This window comes from Carlito syrichta, unplaced genomic scaffold (assembly GCF_000164805.1).
Source record: "Carlito syrichta isolate Samal-C Ts95f unplaced genomic scaffold, Tarsius_syrichta-2.0.1 Scaffold94731, whole genome shotgun sequence".
Taxonomy (NCBI): Eukaryota; Metazoa; Chordata; class Mammalia; order Primates; family Tarsiidae; genus Carlito; species Carlito syrichta.
In genome coordinates, this window is record NW_007038827.1 from 239,703 (window position 1) to 262,140 (window position 22,438).

The 22,438-nt window shown below is 44.4% G+C and overlaps 1 protein-coding gene across 1 annotated transcript in view; it reads right to left on the reverse strand.

The window, feature by feature from the left end:
- The window catches only part of PAPPA (pappalysin 1), a 164,252-nt gene that overhangs the window by 13,822 nt on the left and 127,992 nt on the right, over nucleotides 1-22,438 (reverse strand). Inside the window, exons 12-14 of the mRNA XM_008061425.2 lie at nucleotides 18,277-18,424; nucleotides 13,001-13,110; nucleotides 4,063-4,134 (exon numbers count right to left, since the gene is read on the reverse strand). Of these exons, the coding sequence (XP_008059616.1) occupies nucleotides 4,063-4,134; nucleotides 13,001-13,110; nucleotides 18,277-18,424 (330 nt within the window). The remainder of the gene's footprint in view (nucleotides 1-4,062; nucleotides 4,135-13,000; nucleotides 13,111-18,276; nucleotides 18,425-22,438) is intronic.

The window sequence follows — 22,438 nt, forward strand, 5'->3', positions numbered from 1 at the left end:
CCAAAATCACACGGGCGGAGGCTGAGTAGTGATTTAAATCTAAGTTGGCTCTGTTTTTATTTTCCTTCTGACTGTGCCACCAATCTAGGTTGTTGTAGCACACACTGATTTGTTTATTTTCTTCTCTGTGTTCCTCCACCCCTGTGATGCTTCAAAGATGAGGAAGAGATGATGGGGTCAAGTCATTACTGAACAGATCCCAGAGCCATGTTAGGAGAAAGTCCAGAAGTCTCTAGGATTCCTCTACCACTCATGTTCCCCCCTTCCAGAAATGAGCACACTGTATTCTGTTGTCTGTTTATGCTTCTGCAGTTGGCACAAGACTGTAAGCTCCTCAAGGTCATAGGCAATGTCTTGTCTATCTTTGACTCCCAAACACCTAGTTTAATGCTATGCACAACTTTACTCCTTAGTTATGTTTTTTAAAATGGGATAAAATTGTACTGGCATAGTGAAAAAGGCAGTGGCAGGGATTTAGAAAGCCTGAATTCTAGTCCTCCTAACCTCAGCCAACTTGGTGGTTACTTGGTAATTTTCGTTAAATGGCTTATTTTCTCAGAGCCTCAGGACTCCCACCAATAAAATAAAGAGGCTGGATTAGTCCATTGATTCCTCAAATAAATGAACTGCCCTCCCCACTATCAAATGCAATATTGTGTGACATTTTAATATAGAAAGTAGATGTAAATGAAATCACTCTGATTAGAGTGTTGGTTGGGCTTTCTAATACTCAGTGACTCATTGACAGAAAAGAAAATGTCATTTGTTTAATATTGCATCCCAGCACACCACTTGTGATCCAGTGGTCTCTCCTTCCCATCCTGACTGTTTTTGAGAAAACCAAGCTCACAGAATCCATCCTGTGTGGCATCCCTGGCTTTTGCATTTCTTTTCCAAATTCTCATTCACGGAGCCTTTTCCCCCCAAACTCATGATGTCAGATTTCATTTCATCCCAGTCCTGTTAGAGCCTAAAAAACATCATAGCACTACGTATGGATCAAAGAACAGGAAAGACCAGAGCTCAGGTGTGTGAATGTGCATGCACATGGCTGTGAGTGCAGGTGTGACTCTTATGTGTGACCACCATAATGAACACATTATATTCGTGTTAAAGTAGAGTGGAACAATCACCAAACAAGAAGATAAGCCCCCTTTTTTTCTCTATGCCTCAAGAGTCTGCCTGTGGGCTATGTTTTCTTACATATGACACATGAACAGACCAATGAAGAAGACCAATTGCCCCTCCTTAGAATGAAATAAACTGACGTGGTAAAAAAGTAGTTGGGGAAAAGAGAAAAATTAAATGAAGGTGGTTCTTATTATTTGGATCCTGAAAAATATCTCCAGTGTCATCACAAGGTATTCGCCCTATATGCCTCTTCTTATGACCGTATCCATCCATCCATCCATCCATCCTTCCATCCATCATCCATCCATCTTCTATACAAGCCTATTTATTGAATGCCTATTTGTATGTTGCACATTGTGCTAAGGAAAGGGATGCTATAGTATGTCAATACAGATATGGCCCCTATTTCTTTAGACGTCATATGCTAGTGAAGAGATAGACTTTCATCATGTAATCACATATCTAATTAACCAATTTCAACTCTGATAAGAACTATGGAGGAGAGGTACACGATGCTATTAAAGAGCAGAAAAAGAAGATCTAGTTAGAGAGCTCAGTGAAGGTGTTCTTAAGGAAACGACGCTTCAGCTGAGATCATAGAGATGAGTAGGAGTTAATTAGATGTGTGTAGAGGAAAGACAATTTCTAGAGAGAGGGAACAGTGTGAAAAAAACCTGCTACATCCTGTCTCTGATGTTTTTCATATTGCTACTTCTTCTAGTAACGCATTTAGGCAAACAACCCATTCTTTAATATCTAGCTCAAAATGTCTTTCCGATGTTCCCAGGATGCTCTATTCTACAGCTTCTTGTACTTGATTTAATGAAAGCTCTTGGTACATAATTTTATAATTATTATTTAGAATTCTCTCTTTGTCTATCTCCTTTACTACAGTGTGAGTGTCATCCACTTTTGTAACCTAGATTCCTAGCAAAATGTCTGGCAATTTGAATAAAACTTCATCAAATATATGTTCAGTTAACATGTTTAGTAAAAAAATGGATGGATGGATGAATGATGAGCAAGAAAATATCACAGATGACTCACTCAAGGAGAACATAGTTACTCTTTTCACTTGAATAAAATCATTGTATTCTCAGAACCTAGAATAGAGGCTGCATATAAGAGGTTCCCAGTGAAGCTTCAATGAACAAGTGAGTGAATGATCATTTTGGACCCTTCTTGGTGCAGAGTACAGGAGACTCAGAGGTTCCCAAACTCTTTCTTTTTCTTGGTTATCTCTAGATGTTTGAGGCTGATGGCTCCTCCCTCGTCCCAGCATCTGTGTCTCTTCTAAGCATACTTTCCAGTTTCAGACAAGACACATACTATTGACTCTAAGCTGAGGAGAAAAGGAGATGAGGGACACCTGCAAGGGCAAAGGTGATAAGCATCATTGGCAGGGCTCAGAGCCTGACAGGTAAGGGTCTCCTGGGCCTCACTGCTGAGTCAAAGGAGGGATCAAATTCTGCTGTCACACTGGTTGCCCAGACTGCCAACTCAGCAAAATGAGTGCCCAGGTAACCCAAGCCTCCTTTTCTCCAAATGCTAGACTGATCCAGTGATGGAAGGAAGCAACAGTCCTAGGGCCTAACTGAAGCTTGGGAGAATGGGGTTCTTAAAGACTACAATGCCACGTGCCCTGAGAAGATACCACAGAGGTTCCCTAACTAGTGCCCAGAAAGAAATATATGACCCAGGGTCTGTTTTGTGACACTTATAGGCCAGGGAATGACTCATAGGCAGGCAGTAAGAGAAAAAGTGCCAGCCTGAGTGTCAGCAGATCTGGGATCATGCTTTGGCTCTGTGGTTATCATGCTGTGCAAACTTGGAAAAGTCCATTCCCTCTCTGGTCCTCATTTTCCACTCTATACAACATTTTACTGAAGCAGGTAGGGTTACATCACATGAAGGGCCTTCTCAACTTTGGTATTCTGTCAAATTTTAGACCTGGTTACTGTCTGGGTCTCTGTCTTCCCGTCTTTAAAATAAAAGGTAAGGTTTAGATAATCTTAAAAAAGCCTTTCTGGTTCTGACATTCTAAGAACTTCCTCAAATACAAATTTTCTAGGGCATAACCTGGTCTTTTTTTACCTACGTTTTCCCTGGTGAGCTCTGGGGGGACCACAGAGATTCAGACATCCACCTGGAAGGGATTTGGGTCTCTTTTACTGCCAGCTGAGAACTACAAGGACCATGGTGATGCACAGAAATGCATTTGAGTTCCATGGGCAGCCCTCCCCTGAGAACATAGTTGATGTGTCAAGAACCCTGCCTCCTGTAACCCGCTTCAAGTTTGTCACCGATACACAGCACCAGACCTCCGTAATTCCAGGCTCCAGGGAATGGCAACACTGAGAAGACAGAGCATTTAAGATTTAGAAAGGATCTTCCACTTCAGTCAGTGGTTGGGTTTAAAGCATCCATATTACTTCTGGGGTTGAAGCATGAGTGAATGACTAAGATGTGGGACAGAGGGAATTGATTTGCCAGTAAATGTCATCAGTAAAATGGAAATAAAAAAAAAAACACCTCATGTGACTCTGTAAAGGTTAAATGTGATGATGTTGGTAAAATTCCAATATTAGCATATTATGGATGCTAAATCAATATGGTCTCCTGCTCTTCCTTCTCTTTTACAGATCCAGTATTAAGTAGATCGTAGGCTCTGGAGATTCTGAACCCTGTCTTGGGATCCTAACTTTGTTACCCATAACCTATGTATTTTAATATGTTTTTTCATATGTGTATGTCTCACCTCCATCATCTATAAAATGCAGTTGCTGATTCCTGTCCAAGAAGAAATGCTAAATGGATATTTTCAACACTTAGTAGGTACAATAAAGTATAGCTATCATTAGTACAACAATAACAATAATAACGGTAGCATTATTTCTAGGGAGCTGAGAAGTATCTTTCCCTGTGACTCACCTCACAGCCTTTGACACAGTGAATCAGAGCCGGGTGAGGATACCACTTGAGACCAGCAGTGCAGACAACTCTCTGCAGAGAGAGGAGAAAGAGAGGTCAGATGGGCTTGGTATTGGGAGGGACCCACCTCTGTGTTGGCATGACACTCAACCACCCCACCTCTGCTTTGGATCTTCCAAGTCCTGACCTCACCCTGGCATTTACAAGGAGAACTTGCCTGTGTTCTTGCAATAACAGGAGCCATAAGATTAAAATAATATTTGTGTTCACTGTATGTGTCATGATTTTGTATTTCCCTGGCAGGAACAAGGGCTGAGGAGAAGTAAAACTGGGGGATGAAAACATGATCAGAAAAATCCTTCAGAAAATTCATGGCTGGTGTTTGACCCATTGATGGAATTGGGACAAGGTGGGTGGAGGAAGGGCAGAAGGAGGGGGTGTGTGCACATACATGTGTATGCGCTGTATGCATGCTTATGTGAGGCTGGAGCAGAAAGATGGGACAGAAGTATGATGCAGTGTTTCTCAAAGTATGAGCTGAGGACCACTTTCAGCAGAATCACGATGGGAGAACATTAAAAAGGCAGATTTCTCAGACCTGACTTGGATGTAATGAATTGGCTCTCTGCGGCCAGGTTATCGGACTCTGGATTTTTAAAAACAAGCCTTTTTAATGCACACTACAATTTGAGAGCAAGTGGGCTGTTGGCAGAATGAAGTAACCTCTTGTTGGGAACTCTGGAGAGACAGGGAACCCTTCCTGCTATTACCTGTCAACGTGCCATACAGATCTGCTCACAATTCCCTGAGGCTGCCCACAGTGGATGTGTTCTTGATGTTCTCTTTCACTGAAATGCCCTTCCCTATCTTGTCACTTATAGAATCCTTAGTTACCTTTTAGATATCTGTTCAAAACTTACTTCCTCTGTGAGGCTTTTCCCAACCCCTCCCTCAGCAGAGCATATAGGCATGCACATACATATTTATTTATAGCCTCTTTTAATATTAATTATGATGATGATGAGAATGGCAACTAAATATATTGAGTGCACTCATGGTGCTAATTTCTTAATGAATTATCTTACTTATTTCTTGCCACCATGCTGTGAGGTGGACATTAATCTCGCGTCGTAAGAGAATACATTTTCCAAGTTCCATAGTTGTTAGGTGGAGAAACCAGGATTTAAAAACAAGCAGTTTTCTAGAAATGATTTAAGGAAGCTCATAACATAAAATCCAACATGACGATATCTTTCAAAGTAGGTGAAAGAAGAGAGGTAAAGCTAGATAGATAAGACAGTATCAGGAATGGCACTACCATAAAAATTCTAGAACCTTTTCTATTCTCCACAAATACCTCAGGTTTCAGATTACAATTATTTATTTAAAGAATAACGTAAAATAAAATAGCTCATGCTTAGATTTGCAGTGAGAGGTGACTATGTCAGCAACCAGCCAAAGAAGTCTCTATAATCAGGGCTTGTTCTCTTGGCTGAGAACCAATTGATTAATTTTAATTAAAAAATGAATAGTCACATGGGCCTGAATGTGGGAAATCCATGTGACCAACCCATTTTCTCCCTAAGGGCAGACTTATATGGACACCAAGTTGTAATTAGATTTCTTTACATGCTGTGACAAAGGAAATCACGTGACTCCAGATTAAGACTGGATTGGTTGTCTTCCTTCTCTGCTTCACTGCATCTCTAGTTCATGATGAATCTCCCATGCCTAAAATGGTGTCTGGAACACAAAGGATGTGCAATAAATATTTATTTTATAAAAGAACCGACTCATCTCAAAATAGAGATGATTTTGCCAATGGAAAATAATTTCTTTGCTTGTCTCCCTCTCTTCCAGAGTTTCAGAAAAGCATCTGCAATGTTACATGCAGTGTCTACTTTAGAGAACAGGCTTACCCTGAATTAAATTTAGAATCCTGGACAAACAGCTTAACTTGACAATCTGCCAATCAGTCTCACAATGTGAAATCTATTATCTAGCCCCTTCGAGCTTCTATTGACACTGTGTACACTCTTCCAAATACACAAAAGGTGGTATATGGGAAAGGCCATGAGGGAGGACAGGTGTGGTTGTGATTCTTACTTGGAATCACTTTGTAAATTTCCACAGTGAGGATCGTTTCTCCCATCTGTTAAATGGGTACTGAAAATGTCATAGCCTTGTTGGGATGATGCATTGAGATAAATGAGGTGGAAATGATTAACCTAGGACCCATTTCTTAAGTTTCTTAAAAGCAGGTCCTGAGTTTTAGACACCTTTGTATTGTTCCAGGATGAAGCAGGGAGCACAGTGAACAAATACAAATGAAGGGTCGTGTGTAACTCCAGTATTTTCTTCCTTCCAGTTAAGCTACTACGTTCCCCTCTGCTTTTCAGCCATGGGACCAGAGTGGAGAGGATCACCTGCTTTCATTCTCTTAACGGAATTTCATCTCTGAGTGCGAGAGTCTGTTCCCGGTCAAAATCCAGGGGTGTTGGAGGGCATTTGGTAAAGGTTCAAGAAGTAGAAAACAGCAGGGTTAGAATCTACCAGGGATTTGGATGCCCATCCCTCTCCCTGTTTATTTGAGAGCTAATTTAATCTGTCCGTAGGAGTGTCTTGGTGTGGTTGTACAAGTTTCTGTCACTTGAGGTTTACCTGACGTGAGTTCGGAAAAAGGACTTTTATACTATCTGCATGAGCCTATTTATCTTTCCAAGGCTTTTGGATTTTCCACTATTACTCAGGGCTGCATGCCCCACCTGTTTCACTACAGGGCCCCTCTGTGTGTGCTAGGAGAACTAGGAAAGGGACAGGCAGGGGGAGCTGAAGGAAAGGCTAGGCTGTTTACAGCACAAGTTGGGAGATCCCAGATGGGGCACCTCAAATGTCAGCCTTGTTCCTCTTGATGTCAATGAGACATCTAGCACAACCAGAGTTCATTCAGTACGGGTTTTATGAGAGGGTTTTTATTTCCTGCCTCAGTGGGTAAGAAGAATAGACAGTCTTCTTTCTGGCTGCAATTACCATCATCATCAATACCATTAGCACCACCATCAGCACCACCACCACCATCACCATCATCAATATCACCACTGGTACTACCGCCAGCACCTCCACCACCACCACCGTCATCCTCTTCCTTGACTTTATCTTTATCATCATAGCACCACCACCACTGCCATCATCATCATCATCATCATCAAAACATCAACACTACCACCATCAACTCCATCAAGGCCAACACCATTATCCTCATACTCATGTGCACAAAATCCTCTATTAAATGGGTGGTATGTGCTATGTTCTGGGCTCAGAGCCATTATCTCATCTAATTCTTACCATAACTATAAGATAGATACTATTTTTGACTCTGGTTTACACAAGAGAAAACTGGGGCACAGAGAAGTTAAATGACCTGCCCCAAATTGTACATACAGGTAGTGACAGTCAGCAATTAAATCCACATTTGTCTGATTTCAAGGTCTGTGCTTTGAACACTACACTTTCCTTCAAAGTATACTATCCCCTGAAGCTGTAAGTATAAAATAGCTTACTCTTTTGACCGATGGGAAGACCAGGGTTCAGGAAGGTGGAGAGGTTCTTTGAGACAATTGTTTGAGAGGGCAGAATGTTTAAAAGATGAAGGCCAGAGAAGATGGGCCCCATGCAGAGCCAAAGACATCTAAAAGAGACCCCTCTTCCTGAGGCCTAGATCTGACACCCCTCTTGCATGTCTTCTAACATGAGCCCCTTTTTTCCCTTGAAATTTTCCACTGCTTTATAGGATTTGCTATGAATTAGTCATCACTTATTATTATTACTATTAACACTTTTTTATCAGTCTCTGAGCTTCTAGTTTCTTTCTGGGTAAGCATTTTTAAAAGCTTAGGCATTTCCTACTCTGCATCCCTAGTGTTTGAAGACTACATGTCATTTGGAGGTGCATAATCAAATTTTACTGAGTGAATGAATGAACAAAGGAGTAATCAAATGAGTGAATATATGAGTATGTCCATTCGTGGATAAAAAAAATCGTAGATTTTGTCTGTATCTCTGTCTATGGGCTTCCCTGCGGGGCACTTTGGATCTGCATCTATACATCAGATTGGACTTAATAGTCACTCAGAACCATTTTACCTCTGGTCTTTGGCAGGGTTTTTCACAGTGCTACCTTCTTTTCAAAAAATAAATTCTGCATCCTCTATCTGCCTATGTTGCATATTAAAAAAAACAAAAACAAAACCATGTACAACAAATGCCTTGCAGAATGGAATGCAGCAGAATTAGCTAACTAGTTCAGTCACATTAGTCATATGAATTAGGCAGTGACCACCTCTCTGAGCCTCAACTTCTTCATCTGTAAAATGGTGATTAATCTTTACCTCATTGGGGTGTGATGAAGACAAAATGAGGTGGAAATATATGAAACTGCTTGGCAAACAGTGCCTATATATCACAGATAGTCTGTAAATGGTAACTTACTTTTTCTTTCCTTAATTTTTCCTTCATCACTTTCTTCCTCTCTTTTTCTCTTCCCTCTTCCCATTTTTTTCCCAGAAGCTATTAGAGAATTCAAGGGGGGGATTCTAAACTTCTGAGAATGGGAAATACACTTTCTATTCTGAAACTCTCCCAATATCCCCGAGTAAGAGGCAATGTAGGGGCAGATTGGAAACACTCCTTAGGAACTGATGGGAGACAGGTTGCCATCCCAGGATTCTAGATGTCCAGGCTGGAACAGTCTATCACATTCAAAGGTTGCAAGTCAACAGCTTTTAGGTTACACAAACCACAGAAATGTTTGGTTTGGCATATAAGTAATTAACAAAATCAAAATTAGTTGCCAACCTTTTAAAAAAAGAAAAATTAAAAAATATAAAACTCCAGACTTCTTGAATTCAAGGAAAACATAGAACAATCTGGTCATAGTAGGCCCACATTTCCACACTGCTGCACTTGCTTAGAGTCCATCCCCTTTGGAGCAGCTATGTGTTTTTCATACTTTGCCAAGTCTCCACCATTCCGTGTCTTTCTCCAGCACTGAGCCTGAAGGGGGCGCTTCCATCTATCATTGAGTTTGTATTCTCTTGTTTATTAGATTAGAGGAAGAGCTCTCTGTGCCTTTATCTCTTCCAAAAGTGCACACATAGGGAAGGGGAATGAAAAGGAGAAGATTTAGTAGAAAAAAGAAGGGGTATAGTGATTTTTTAATGGAGGTCAACAATATACCTATGAAAGAGCCTCATGAGATGTATACACTACGATTCCACTTTTATGAAGTTCAGAAATAAGCAAGACCAATCTATAGCAATAGAGATCAAAACACTGGTTACTTTTGGAATGGAAGCATTGCCTGGAATGGGCAGGTAGTACTCCCTGGGGAGTTGGAAAGATCCACATCCTGATGTGGGGTAGTGGTTTCATGAGTGTACACAAACATAAACATGTGTGAAGGCTTATGCTTAAGATTAGCATGAGAGTTTTATCTCAATAAAAAGAAAAGACCATCAACTGTGTCTGTAAGGTTTTATTTCTTGATTTGAGTAGTATGTATATGGGTGTTTGTTATTTTTTGGAAGTCTTTCTGTCTTTCTGAAATATTTACGGTAAATATTAGCACAACTAATATGAATAGTATACCTAAATGTTTACTACACAGAATGGTGTGCTTGGCCTGCTTCATTCATTCATCCATCTACCTAATTCAGTTGGTGTTGAATTTGTGACTTCTGAATGAAGTCTAGGGCTCATCTCACAAATGGGGAAACTGTGGCCTATAGAAATGGAAGGATTTGCCCCAGGACATATGACAAGAGTGTGCCAGAGTTTGTGCTAGAACCTTGGTCACCCGACTCAGCAATCACAAGTATTTAGTGAGCATCTACTGTGTGCTGGTGCTGACAGAGGTACCATGGTAAATAACATGACCACAGTCCTGCCTTCACAGAGCTCCGGTGGACTCGTCACAATGTATGATGTCAACAATAACATTCTATCCATCTAAGTAGTCATGATTCCCTTCATATGTGTCAATATGTGTAAAGTGCTTAAAAGTAGAGTCCATCTCTGGCGAGCACCAGTGGTGGGCCACAGTTGACTTGCATAGGCTCGTGAGAACCAATAGTGCCTGGAACATCCCAGCTTGGTGTCAGTGACAGACACTTGGAAACCTTGAGATCTGCCACAGCAGGAGTATTTTTATCACTGAAATTGGCAAATGCTACAAATCAGAGTCTATTTTTTGTGGGAAACCACTTGTTAAATATTTGTCAGCACATCCCTGGTAAGTGATCAGTAAATATCTTTCCTTTTTATTGTCACTGTTGTTCTGCATTCCACAGAGGCTGTAGGGGTAGCTGGAGTAAATGACAGCACCAGGCTGATTTGGATCTCTCTCCAGTTCCTCTTAGGTGAGTGGCAGTCTCTGAGATTCCATTTCCTCCACCGGAAGCAGGAAGAACCTAATACCCAACCCACGGTGATATGTGTGTGTGGTAGGGGGTGGGCCTGCAAAAAAAGAGAGTAGGAAGTGCCTGACCCAGTGCCTGATCAAGGTAGGCGTCCTTTAAATGTCTCTCTTACCCCTGGGGACAAAAGTGGCAGGGGCTGGAGCAGAGCCTCACTCCCAGCTGTCTATCGCACTGGTGCTCACAGGCAGACCCTCAGACAGCAGAAGAGCTCCCAGGCCTCCTTTGGTCCAAATGCCTGCACCAGCAGCTCTATTTCTGTAGCTCCTGCCACACAAGGGGCAAGGGTGCAGCAGAGACCAGCTTTTCTGCCTTATTCCTGGACATCATCAATCTTTGCCCTTCGCCCTCCTCCCTTTTCCTACCACATTTTTTTTCTCCTGGATAATGAGGCCTCCAGAGACCAGTGGAGGTCTGAACCTCGTTACGGTTCTCTCTCGGTAGGCCGGCATCAATAAAGGCAGGCAGACCAGGGAACTGGGTGGGGGCTGGGGCAGGCAGGCAGCGGGTGGGCGATGGGGGTGGGGGGCAGCTTGCAGGCTTTCAAATCCCTGGATTTATTTTACAGTGAATTATAACTGAACTCTTTAGTGCCCAGGGCTTACAGAGGGAAGGGTGGGAATTCACCCGTGGAGTAAGGAAAAGGCCTCAAACGGGAGGCTGAGCCAGACCAAGAAAACCTCTGATGTTGGGGTGAGAGGGAGGTCTCCTGTGTCTGCTCTGGGTGTGAGTCTAACTCGCCTGCTTTTGGGTACATGGGAGCTAGAGTGGGCAAAGGGAGGAGAGTTGTCAGTATGGGAGGAGCCACCAACTACGAGTCCCAGCTTATCCATCTGGGTGTACTACCTGAATGACTCTGGACCAGCCACCTCCCTCTAAGTCTCAGTTTCCCTATCTGTACAATGAGGGGTTTGTCCTTGATGGTGTCAATCAATTGCCTTGAGGTTCTGACATACAGGCCCTGTGCATGTTCCTGAGTATGTGAGCATATATGAGTACACCAGAGCATTCGGGGGGAAATCTGTGTGGGGAATCTTGGTAAGGGATGGGGAAATGCACCTTGAGGTGGAGGAAACAGATGAAGGAGCTTGAGGCTAGAAAAACAGGGCTGACTTGTGGATGTGGGGAGAGTCAGCAGCAGAGAGCGAGACAGACAGGATGATGATGGAGAGGAAAAGTGTGTGGGAATAAGGAAGGCAGAACAAGGTGAAAGAAATAGAAGAGGTAGGAGAGAGAAACAGAGTGAAAAACAGAGGCAGGAGAAAGGAAATAAAGTTGGAGAGATGAAGATGGAGACAGGAAAGGAGAAAGCAGAAGAGAAAGAGAAAGGAAGGGAGGAGGATGTTAGGGCACAAGGAGGAGCGGAGGGGTGTCTGGCTAGGTCCAAACAGCTAGAGTGCTGAGCAAGCCCTGGCGACCGTGCCCTCAGCCCATTTGAGAAACAGTACACCCGGTATCGGGTTCTGCCCAGCTATCCGGAGTATGATCTGCAGCAGGCAGCCAGACGGCAGGTCCCTGGGCTGCAAGGCCTCTCAGCACCCCGGGCAGCAGGCTGGCAGTGAGACATATAGCTGAATGCCGTCTGTCCCCCGCACCTTCTTCTCTCACTTTCTTAAGGGTGAGGAGCTAGTGCCCAGAGCAATACATGAGGCCTGGGGGCCATGATTCCCTGGAGGACAAGAGCTGAGTCCACATCAGCTCTGGAGGCCTCAGTTGCTTGGGGGCTACAAGGGAATGTGGGAACAGTCAACCTCAAAGTCAAACTGACACTGACCCGAGATGGGGGACTCCACATTCAGCTGGGCAGGGGCACGTTGGCCTGGCACTATGGAAGCACACAGGGATTGGTCTTAGATTTGGGTTCAAGCCTCGTTCTGAGCCTGTCATGTCACTTCTGAGATCGCAGCATCCACAACCAGAGTGTGCAGACAGGAACCCTTTCCTTAAACAACTATCCTGAGGTTTCAATATCATGTTGGAGCCAAGCGCTGGGCACTTGAACATGGCAGGTGCTCCACAAACAACAGGTGTCACCAGTTTTCTATATCCACTAGTGACTGCTTTTCCCCCAACAGATAAGGCTTAGAGAAAGACACCTGAGTCCTAGATGATATGAAATGGAAGGTACATGGAGGACATTAGAGACACCAAACAGCATCATCTTTATGAACATGGACTTTCAAGTCAGACAGACAGGAGTCTGTGATCTGGCTCTGTGCTCCCTACCTCTGTACTTGGTGCCTCGGTTTCCTCATCTATGAGCAGGGGACATTAGTACTTTTATTTCTAGGCTGTCATCAGCATTCAGTGGGACAATAAATAACAGGCCTTTCACACAGAGAGAAAGTATTAAACATTTAAGAATTGGAGAAATGAACTCGGACTTGGGAAGCTGTAAATATTCAACAATGCCGTTTCCCTCCCCCTTAGCTGCAGGTAACAGGTAGTTGGCCCTGGTCACTCACCTCCACCCGTGTGGGATTCAGCCAGTGGGGTATGTCGCGCACGGTCACGTTCATTGGTAGGATGATGGACTCGCTGTTGTGGTCCAGGCACGAGGTGGCACACTCTGACCCTAAGGGTAAGCACAGCACCAGGTGGTGGCTCAGCACCCAGGCTCACGATGTGCCCCATGTCACTCTCCCCCAGAGTAGGACCTGTGGCTCCCTGGTCCCCATTGGAGGTGTCCCAACCTCAGGGCAGTGGACAGGAGTGAGCTCCCCAGGCAGGGCTGCCTCTGCTCTCCCTGACTCCATTCACCATCCTCCAATCCAGCTGGCCCTAAGCCTAATTTGATCATGTTCTTCCTCTGCTCAGAAGCCTTTGCAAGGCTCCCCAGAACAAAGTCCAACCCCATTTGCTAGGCCTTCAACGCCTCCCATGATCTGGTCAATCTCCTCTCCGACTAACTACTTTCATGTTTTGGTTGGTCTAGTTTTCCATCTGATTCCCATACTTCCCAGCTACTGTTCATCTACTCCTGTTCACCCCATCTCCCCAAACACCCCCACCGATCTACCTTCCCATGACCAAATCCTATCCATTCTTAAAGGCCCAATTCAACTCCACCAGGAAGTTTGCCCTGATTTCTGCAGCATTGTCTGAATGCCTGCTGCATTTGACTTCTGCATCTATTGGGCACTCCTGTATCAGCCTTATCTTCTTGTGTCTTCTCTCTACACACAGAGCGCTACCCTAGGAAGGCAAGGATGTGTCAATTCATCTCTGAGTTTAACCTGGGGCCTGACACCTAAGGAGAACTCAGTTAGCATCAGTCAAGTGGGTGATGAGCACATAAATGCAGCACCAGCTTGTGAGTCCCTGCACTTCTTATTCCCCAGGGTTTCACTCCTGCCCTGTGCCTTCAAGTCCCTTCCCACTCCTCTGTAAATAGCACGTTCCTACGGACCCCAGTCCATGTGCCACTTGCTAAGAGAAGACTTCTGTGGTTTCCTGACAGGCCAACCCTTATGGGCACCAGTTACAGCATTTATCACATGACCATTTCCCATTTGTTTTGGTGATGGTTATGTCAGTGGCTCTCTCCTCTGTAGCTCCATGGGGCCAGCATTGCCCATGCTCCCCATTCTGTGCCTGGAGCCTGGCACCAGGCATGGTGGATGGTGGGCACTCGATAGGCTTTGTGAAATGAGTGTAAGACACAATAAGTGAATGAGTGTGTCAGTGGGTGAGGAAATGAGTGAGTGAATGAATAAAAGGCACAATGAGTGAATTATGAAGAGGCATTTAGGTATCTTATGAAGGAGGAAGTGAGTGGGTAAATGGATAAGTGAATGAATAAATGGTGGATTAAATGGATAAAGGAATTAAAATAAGTCAGGTAACAAGTCAACGAAGGGGGGATGACTAACAGGGACAGGCCTCGTACATAGTTCCTTCATGCAGGAACTTGTGGTGAAAACATTTGACTTTCAGGCCACACATTGGCAAATTGACTATAATTTGGCTCATTCTCCATCCTGGCCTCACATATTTTGAGGTCTCCTGAAAAATCACGCCTATCCTATGGGATGTCCTCAGTATTCCACAGAGGAATTCATTCATGTGGGCAAAGAAATAACTTGTCAGAATCTGACTAGGCCCCAAGGAGGTCATTTCTAATAGAGCCAAAGCTACCTTCCTGACCCTAAATGGTCCACTAGGAGTGAGTCAACTCTTTTCTTTAAATATCCTATTCTATTAGCCATTTTAAAGGCCCTCTTCCAAATACTTAATATAATATGATATGATATAATATATAATGTGTGTATATATATATATGCACATACAAATATGCATATATACATAAATATGCAATATTCACACAGGCATATTTACAAGTTTATGTATATAATCTGTGCAGTGCCCTTCCTTTGGTCCTCTTATCATCCTCTTCAATCTAACAGGCTCACAAGGGGGCAAGGATGAAGTGACAGGTGTAGGATGTTGTTTGGAACCTTTTCACTTTAGACACTGAGCCCAAAGGGGAGTAGATTTCTGGCCCTGGGTGTTGTTTCCTATGTCACCTAATTTCTCTGCAAATCATACCCATTTCACAGGTGAGAGAGCCAGAGGATGCAGAGCTCAGGGTACAAAGCAGGTGAGTAGCCCTGCAATCCTTATGGTGCAGCACTACATAGAGAAGAGAGAGGGAGGCAGCAGTAGATGGGGCAGAGACGGACAAGGGGCCAAAGATGAGATAAGAAATGGGGAAAATGCAAAATGACAGAAATGATAACTGGTGAGAATAAGAGGCCAGAGAAACCACTTACTGGTGCATTTTTTGTCATGAGACCAGTTCTAAAGGAGTTTTAAGGAGCAAGGATGAGACAAGGTTCTGATGATAAAATTCTTTAAAAGAAAAAGAAAGAAGAAGATGCAGCCTCTGAGACATAGACAAAGGCTATCTTATCCCACAAGGAAGGAAAAAAAAAGAAAAAGAAAAAACGTAGTCAAAACAGGAGGCACTTGCTGTCCTATGCAGCAGTCTTCATTCCTCTTTCTCTGTGTCTCCCGGGTCTCGGCTCCCCTCCCCCATGCTTCAGCTCTGGGGTTTCAGGCTCAGGCTGCTGTGTTGTGATATATGAGCCGTAATTGGCATCATTACAGAGTGGTGATCTCAGCAGGCCCCCGCCTCTTCTTCCCGGGAGGCGCTGGGATGGTGGCAGCCCTGGTGGCAGCAGCAGCAGCAACTTTCCGAGGGCTCGTAACTGCCACTGAAGCCTCCCCAGGCTGCTTGGGGAGGTGGTAAGCGGGAGCCAGTCTGGGTGACTCCAGAATGTGCCCTCCAGCCCCCAAGGGCCAACACACACCTCGCTCATTTGTTACAAGGCCTCTGTTCAAATCCCTCTCCACGGCAAAGTGGGCTCTCCCAGGAAAGGCTCAGGCTGGGAGGTGAATGTGAGGGGGGCTTGGAGGTGAGGGGAAGATGAGAGAAGGCAGAGGAGTGGGTGAGGGAAAGTTGCATTCCTTCCTTCCTTCTCCCTGTCACCTCATGTGGCTCTTTCTCTCTCTGCTCTCCTCCAGTGTGCCCCCACCCACCCATCAGCGACCCTAAATTATGATGTTCATAGTCTTGGCATCTGGGTGGCCGCCATGGGGACCTGGGATGCAGGGGAGGGAACAGTGAGTCAGGTACCAATATCATACAGGTTTCTTTCCCTTTTTGCTTTGACTGTGACAAAGCTCAGTAGGCAAAAAAATACCACCCTCCCACCCCTTCCCTCCACTCTTCACGGTTCTGAGAAAGAGCAGAGAGCCAGGCATGGTGCTCATTTACGTGTGGTTGTGACATGTGAATGCAATGTATGAACACAGTGTCCTGTGATGTATTTGTGTTAAATGCATGTGTGAGATCTGTTTGCTATTTGTTCATCTCTCTGTGTGTTTGATATGCTTCAAGGCACAAGAGGTGGTTGTGCCCATAAAGTATGTGTATTTGTGTATTACGTGTGTGTGTGTCCTGGGTGTAGGCTTATGTGTGTGTGTATGTGTTTGTGTGGGTGATGCTTTTGCACGGTATTTGGCTGCTGTGTAGGTGCTAGGCATGAGCTGACTATATGACGTGTGTGTTTGGGGCTATGTTTAGTTATGAAGCATTTCAGCTCATGATGTGTATTTATTTATGCATGTGTGAATAAATTTGAATGTGTCAGTAAGTAGACATGCAGCAAATCTATTTCTATAGTTTTTTTTAATGTAAACGTCTCTTAATCAGACTTTTTCTCAGGGGGCTACTCAATACCAGTTGAGGGTGTGACTGAATAGTCACTTGTATATTCTGATTGAGTTGGGAGTCAGGACCCCATCACAGACATACTCCTCCAGAGCTGCCTATACCCTGAAGGAATCATGGGAAAAGTCTTGACATTGGGAAAGAGCAGCTCAAGCTGCTCACTGTGGCAGCACCTGTTGCCTAACCTTCTAGAGTGCCTACACTGGCAGGCCCTGCAGGATCCCAACTTTCTGCAACCCTCCTGGTCAGGGTCCCATGGACTGGTGACTCTTTAAGGTCTTAAAGTACCTTCTGAACCATCAGCAAGGGCCACCATGTGCTTTGGTGTTTTCTGACCCACACAGGAGCCAGTGGCCCAGACTAAATTACTGTAAGTTAAGATGAAGAGCTTCTGCTGCCTGAGGTTACATGTTTTCATCTGCCAAAGGAGATGGTGGGTCCCCATGAACCTCGCCTCTCCAACCACAGGCCTTGCTTTTGGACATGCAGTGATAATTCTCAGTTTGCTTAGTAAGAACACGTTGGCTCTGTGCACACTCAGATAACCTTCCGCGCCAGACATCTCTGGCAATTGCTCCATAAATCACATTGGCCATGAGAAAGGACATTCAATTCCCTGGGCTTTTCATCATGGTCAATTAGGGAATCAGCCCGAGAGGTCAGACTCACTGCCCTTAAATGAGGTCAGACTCCATGCACTCTGAGTCCCCCAGAAAGCTGTGGAGCTTGTGATTAATGCATCTGTCCAGGTGCCTGGTTTCAAGCAGGCAAATCCGTGCTTCAGATCCTGGCTTGTCTCTTCTCACTGTGTGCAGAGCTGGCCTATCACTGCACAAAGAATATTTTGAAAATGCTATATATCCTTATTTTGGATGTAGCTGATATGTCACAGAAAGAAAGAAGCCATGCTTTGGAGCAGGACAGGTCTCAGGATTTGGGGGCATGTTCCATTACCCCTTCAGGTTTCGATTTCTTCATCTGTCAAAGGTTATTGCGAGGGGAAGATATATTGCCTTTCAAGTGCCTGCTGCAGGGCCTGACCCATAGTGGGTACTCATGAATGTTTAGTATGATGCACATTTGAAGAGTAACAACAAAAGCAGCCACACTGGATGGCTATTGCTTCCCTAAATGTGATGTGTGCTTTGATATTCCCTGTTCTTTGGTCACACGGCTCTTTCAGTCTGGAACACCATTTCTTGCTCGACAAGCTCTTTCAAATTCCATGTGGGCTTCCCTCCTTCTGGGAGTCCTCTGTGTCCCCAGGCACACGATAGCTTTTCTGTACTCTTATGTGATAGTCCACACTCCATTGCTTTGCCATATCCCTGTCCCTGACTCTCTTTCTAGGAGGACATGGTTTAGTCTCATGAGCCTCTGTTTCCCTAGTGCCTGTACAGGGTCTCACATGGTAGACCCATGCTTAATGACCCACCCAGGCATCAGCCCTGAGCACCTGGAAAGACTTGCCCTTCCCAATGGCCCTGCTGCAGGCCCATTGTATACCTATGGCATAGCCGTCGGGGCATTGCAGTTTGAGATTGCTGTTGAGTTGGTTCGGGGCCGAGCACTGGCCTTGCATCTCCTGGCAGACATGGAAGGAGCCACTCCAGGTACCATCTTTCCGGCAGTGGATGATGTTGCTTCCACGTCCCTGAACAGTAAAAAAACACAGTCAGGACCAAAAGAGACCTCAGCCCCCAGCAGGTTAAGCCTCTTGAAATAAAAGAGGAAATAACTTCTTCTCTCCCCAGAGCTCTGAAGTGTTCCAAAACAATTTCTTAATTATGGTTGAAACTCAGTCACTCTGAAAGAGAGGTATGGTTAAGATCTCCATTTTATAGAGAGGGAAACTGAGGACTCAGAACAGGAAGAAACTTTCTAAAGGCTTTTCAGAAAGCCTACCTCCCAGGTTATAGCTTAGTGTTTTTTCAGAAGTTTCAATCAAAGCAATTATGGTTTTGATTTGTGTAGGCTTTTTTATTTTGTTTTGTTTTTTATTAAGTGGAGAAAGTAGAATAGAGTCCCATGAGTTTCCTCCCTGGCGCAGTGGGTAAGAGCATGGGTTCATGAGGAGATACACATCAAAGCTTGCTTCCTCTTAAATATTGAGAAAGCATCCTATGTCGGGGTTCTGGCATATGTGAACTAGGTAAGCTGGATACAGCTGAGAAGATTTTTCCTCCCAGGCATTTGCTTCCTTTCCTCCTCATTTCTCCTCTCCATTCCATTCTAGCAATAATGACACCAAGAGTGTGGTGTGGGGATACTTCTATCTGTGCTTTCCTCCCAGTGCTTTAAAACAGGAAATGGACGGTTTCTCAATCTTCCACAAAACATTAGGCAAATACAGCTAGGAGACATAATCCCTTCTCCAAGCCTCCTTTCAGCCTCCTGGATTTCAAGGAGAGGCCTCCTATATAGATATTTCAAAACTGCCACTGAATTTAAGGAAGATTTCTTAGTGCCCATTCAGTGCCCAGCTCTATGGTGGTACCAAAGTAAAGAGGGGAATGACTGCCCCTTGTCAGCTAGTGGGAAAGGCAGCCATGTGAGCTACAAGCCATGTCAGTGTGACTGTGCTCAGTGACACAGAGCAAGAATCACCCCAATGCTGTGAGTACATGGGGAAGAGTAACTTGTTGCGAAGGAGAAACCAAAGAAGGTCCCCTAGAGGAGGTGATATATGAAAAAGGGTTTTCAAGGCTGTGTGGAATCTCAAGCAGAAAAATGAACAGAAAGACTCTGAGAAGATGGAAGGGCATTCACCACAAATACATGAAAAATAGAGTGAGCACTGGGCAGCCTGATGTGGTTCTGGTTCTGTGACTTCAAGGAAGGAAGTAGGGGAAGAAAAGCTGGTGAAGCAAATAAGATGTGGATCTTGAATGCCAGCTTAAGGAGTTTGGACACTAAGAAAAACGGGGAACCTAGATGGTTTCTTTGGGCAGATCTGAGAATGGCCTGTAAATGCTCTTCCTGTTTGAGGTGTTGAGTAAGATAAAAGTCTCAATATGCCAGAGGAGCTGACTGTGCTCCATCAGTGCAAAAACCTGTGCGTGGGCCCCTCATGACTTCTGCTACCATCGAAACTCCTGGTCCTGGCTTCTAGTCCCCACTCAGCATTCACTTTGCCCAATTCTCAGTCCCTTGCTTTACAGAGTGCCACCACCAGCCTTGAACTTGGGTTTCAATGACTTGCATTCTTGAAGGCACCATATGCTGTGTTTTTTTGTGCTCGCTGCTCCTTCCATCTGCAAGGTTTCCTGACTCATTCCCCCTCCCCTGCCTTGTCTACCTGGCACAATCCGTCCTGTCATAATGTCACCACAGTTCTGCACAGGGCACTACCTGAATGTCTCTAACACGGTATTATCTCTTTGTTGACCATCTATTCCAGCACTAGAGGATGAGCTTCTCAAGGCCCAGGCCAGTGCCCTGTTCATCCCTGTGTCTTCAGGACCTGCTACTATGTCTAACAAGTCCTGGCCACCCAGTCCACTCATTCATTACTTAATCAATCTTTTGATTAATTCAATAACTATTTGTTTAACAAAAGATGGGGTAACTAGATGGAGAGTGATGGAATGAATTTAACTGACAAGCTTCTGCAAAGCCAAAGAAACTATCAAGAGAGCAGGGAGACAGCCCACAGTCTCAGAAAAAATATTTTCCAACGGTATATCTGACAAAGGTCTAACATCTAAGATCTACAAGGAACTCAAATGTGTCAAGAAGAAAAAAAACAAATGGCCCCCATTTACAAAGTGGGCAAAATATATGAATAGACACTTCTCAAAAGAAGACATATGAGTAGCCAACAGATACATGAAAAAATGCTCAGCCTCACTAGTCATCAAAGAAATGCAAATTAAAACCACGCTGAGACACCACTTAATTCCAGCCAGGATGGTCATCATCAATAACTCAAAAAGCAACTGATGCTGGAGAGGATGTGGGGAAAAGGGAACAGTTCTACACTGTTGTGGGAGTGTAAACTAGTAATAACCTCTGTGGAAAACAGTTTAGCGATTCCTAAAAGATTGAAAAGTCAACTTTCCATGTGATCCCTACAATCCCCCTCCTGGGAATATAGCTAGAGGAACTCAATAACTCTATGAAAAAGATACCTGCACACATCATGTTTATTGCAGCACTATTTACAATAGCAAAAACATGTCCATTGAAAGAGGTTTCAATAAAAAAGTGTGGCGCATATACACAATGGAACATTATGCAGCTATAAAGAAGGACAACGTTTTGAACTTCACAGCAACTTGGATGACTTAGAGTCTATAATACTGAATGATCTATCACAGAAACAAAGAACTGAGTACTACATGTTCTCACTCATAAGTGGACCTTGAACGATTATAAGAAAGGGATTGGCAGTAGTTGGAAAGTGCAGGGACGGGGGGAGGAATTGTCAGTAGTGGGAAACTGCCGGGAGAGTGGGGAGCACACCTCATCAATGAGGGTACCTGTATAATGAATATTTGTATATCTTACCCTGAATTGTATCCCACATCTTCAAAGTAAAAAATTAAAAAGAAACAAAAAAATAAATAAATAAAAGAATGCATGGATGAGGAAATAAATACATGATTGAGTTAATGAAAAAAACGAATGAATGGTAGAATAAATGATGGATGCATGTATGAGAAAATGAATAAGTTCTTTTAAAGGATTAAAGTAGGCAGAAGCTCCCCTGTCTGGGAAAACAGCTGCAAAGAGACAGGATTCAAAAGAGAAAGGGAGACCCTCTCCAGGGCCCGCAGGAGGAGGGTGCAAGTGCAGTGGGAGCCTCTCTGGCCTTGGAAGAGGGGTGGCCTATCCTAAGCACACAGCTGCAGGGCGACTTGCAGAGTCTATTCCCAGAGGTTCTGTGTGAGTTCATGACAAACTTACACAGCTTCATGTGGTTTCAGAGAACCCAGACTCTCCTGCTCAGAGCCCCATGCTCTAGGCCCCATGATTCTGCTGGGCCCTCTAGGGAGTAGGAAATTGACCCCAATTTCCTGGAGCCTTGGCCTGGGTCTATGATGCATTTGGCCTCCAGCCCCTGAAGGGCTGCAGACCTCAGCACTCTGTGGGCCAGAGCTGGCTGCAGCAGAGAATGTATTAGAACTAGCTGGAATCTGCTCAGGGAGTTTCAAACTGGGGAGGCCCCACCATGGATGAGAGGTGAGAACACAAAACATTGGTCTTGCTGCCTCTGGTTTCTCTCTCTCCTGCCTAGTACATCTGGTGCTATATCTGTTTTAAAAAACGTGTCACCCTTCTGCTAAGACACCTTAGCCTTCAGAACATGCCATACTAGTAGGCTGGCACTTCCCGGCTTCCATCATGGAATCCAGCTGACATACTGTGCTCCATCTCTTGCCGTGTGCACATGCTTCCTTCTAGTCAAGTGACTCACCTTGTCTCTCCTGCAAACTTCTCCTACTTCCTCACCTCCATACCTTGGTCCTTGCTGTGCCCTCTGCACAGTAGACTTTTTGAAGCCTCCCTGGATTTTCAAATCCTTCTTTAAGACTAGATGTTAGCCGGGCTCGGTGGCTCAGCCTGTAATCCCAATGCTTTCGGAGGCTGAGGTGAGTGGATTGCTTGAGCCCTCGGGTTCGAGACCTGCCTGGGCAACTTGGCGAGACCTCATCTCTACAATAAA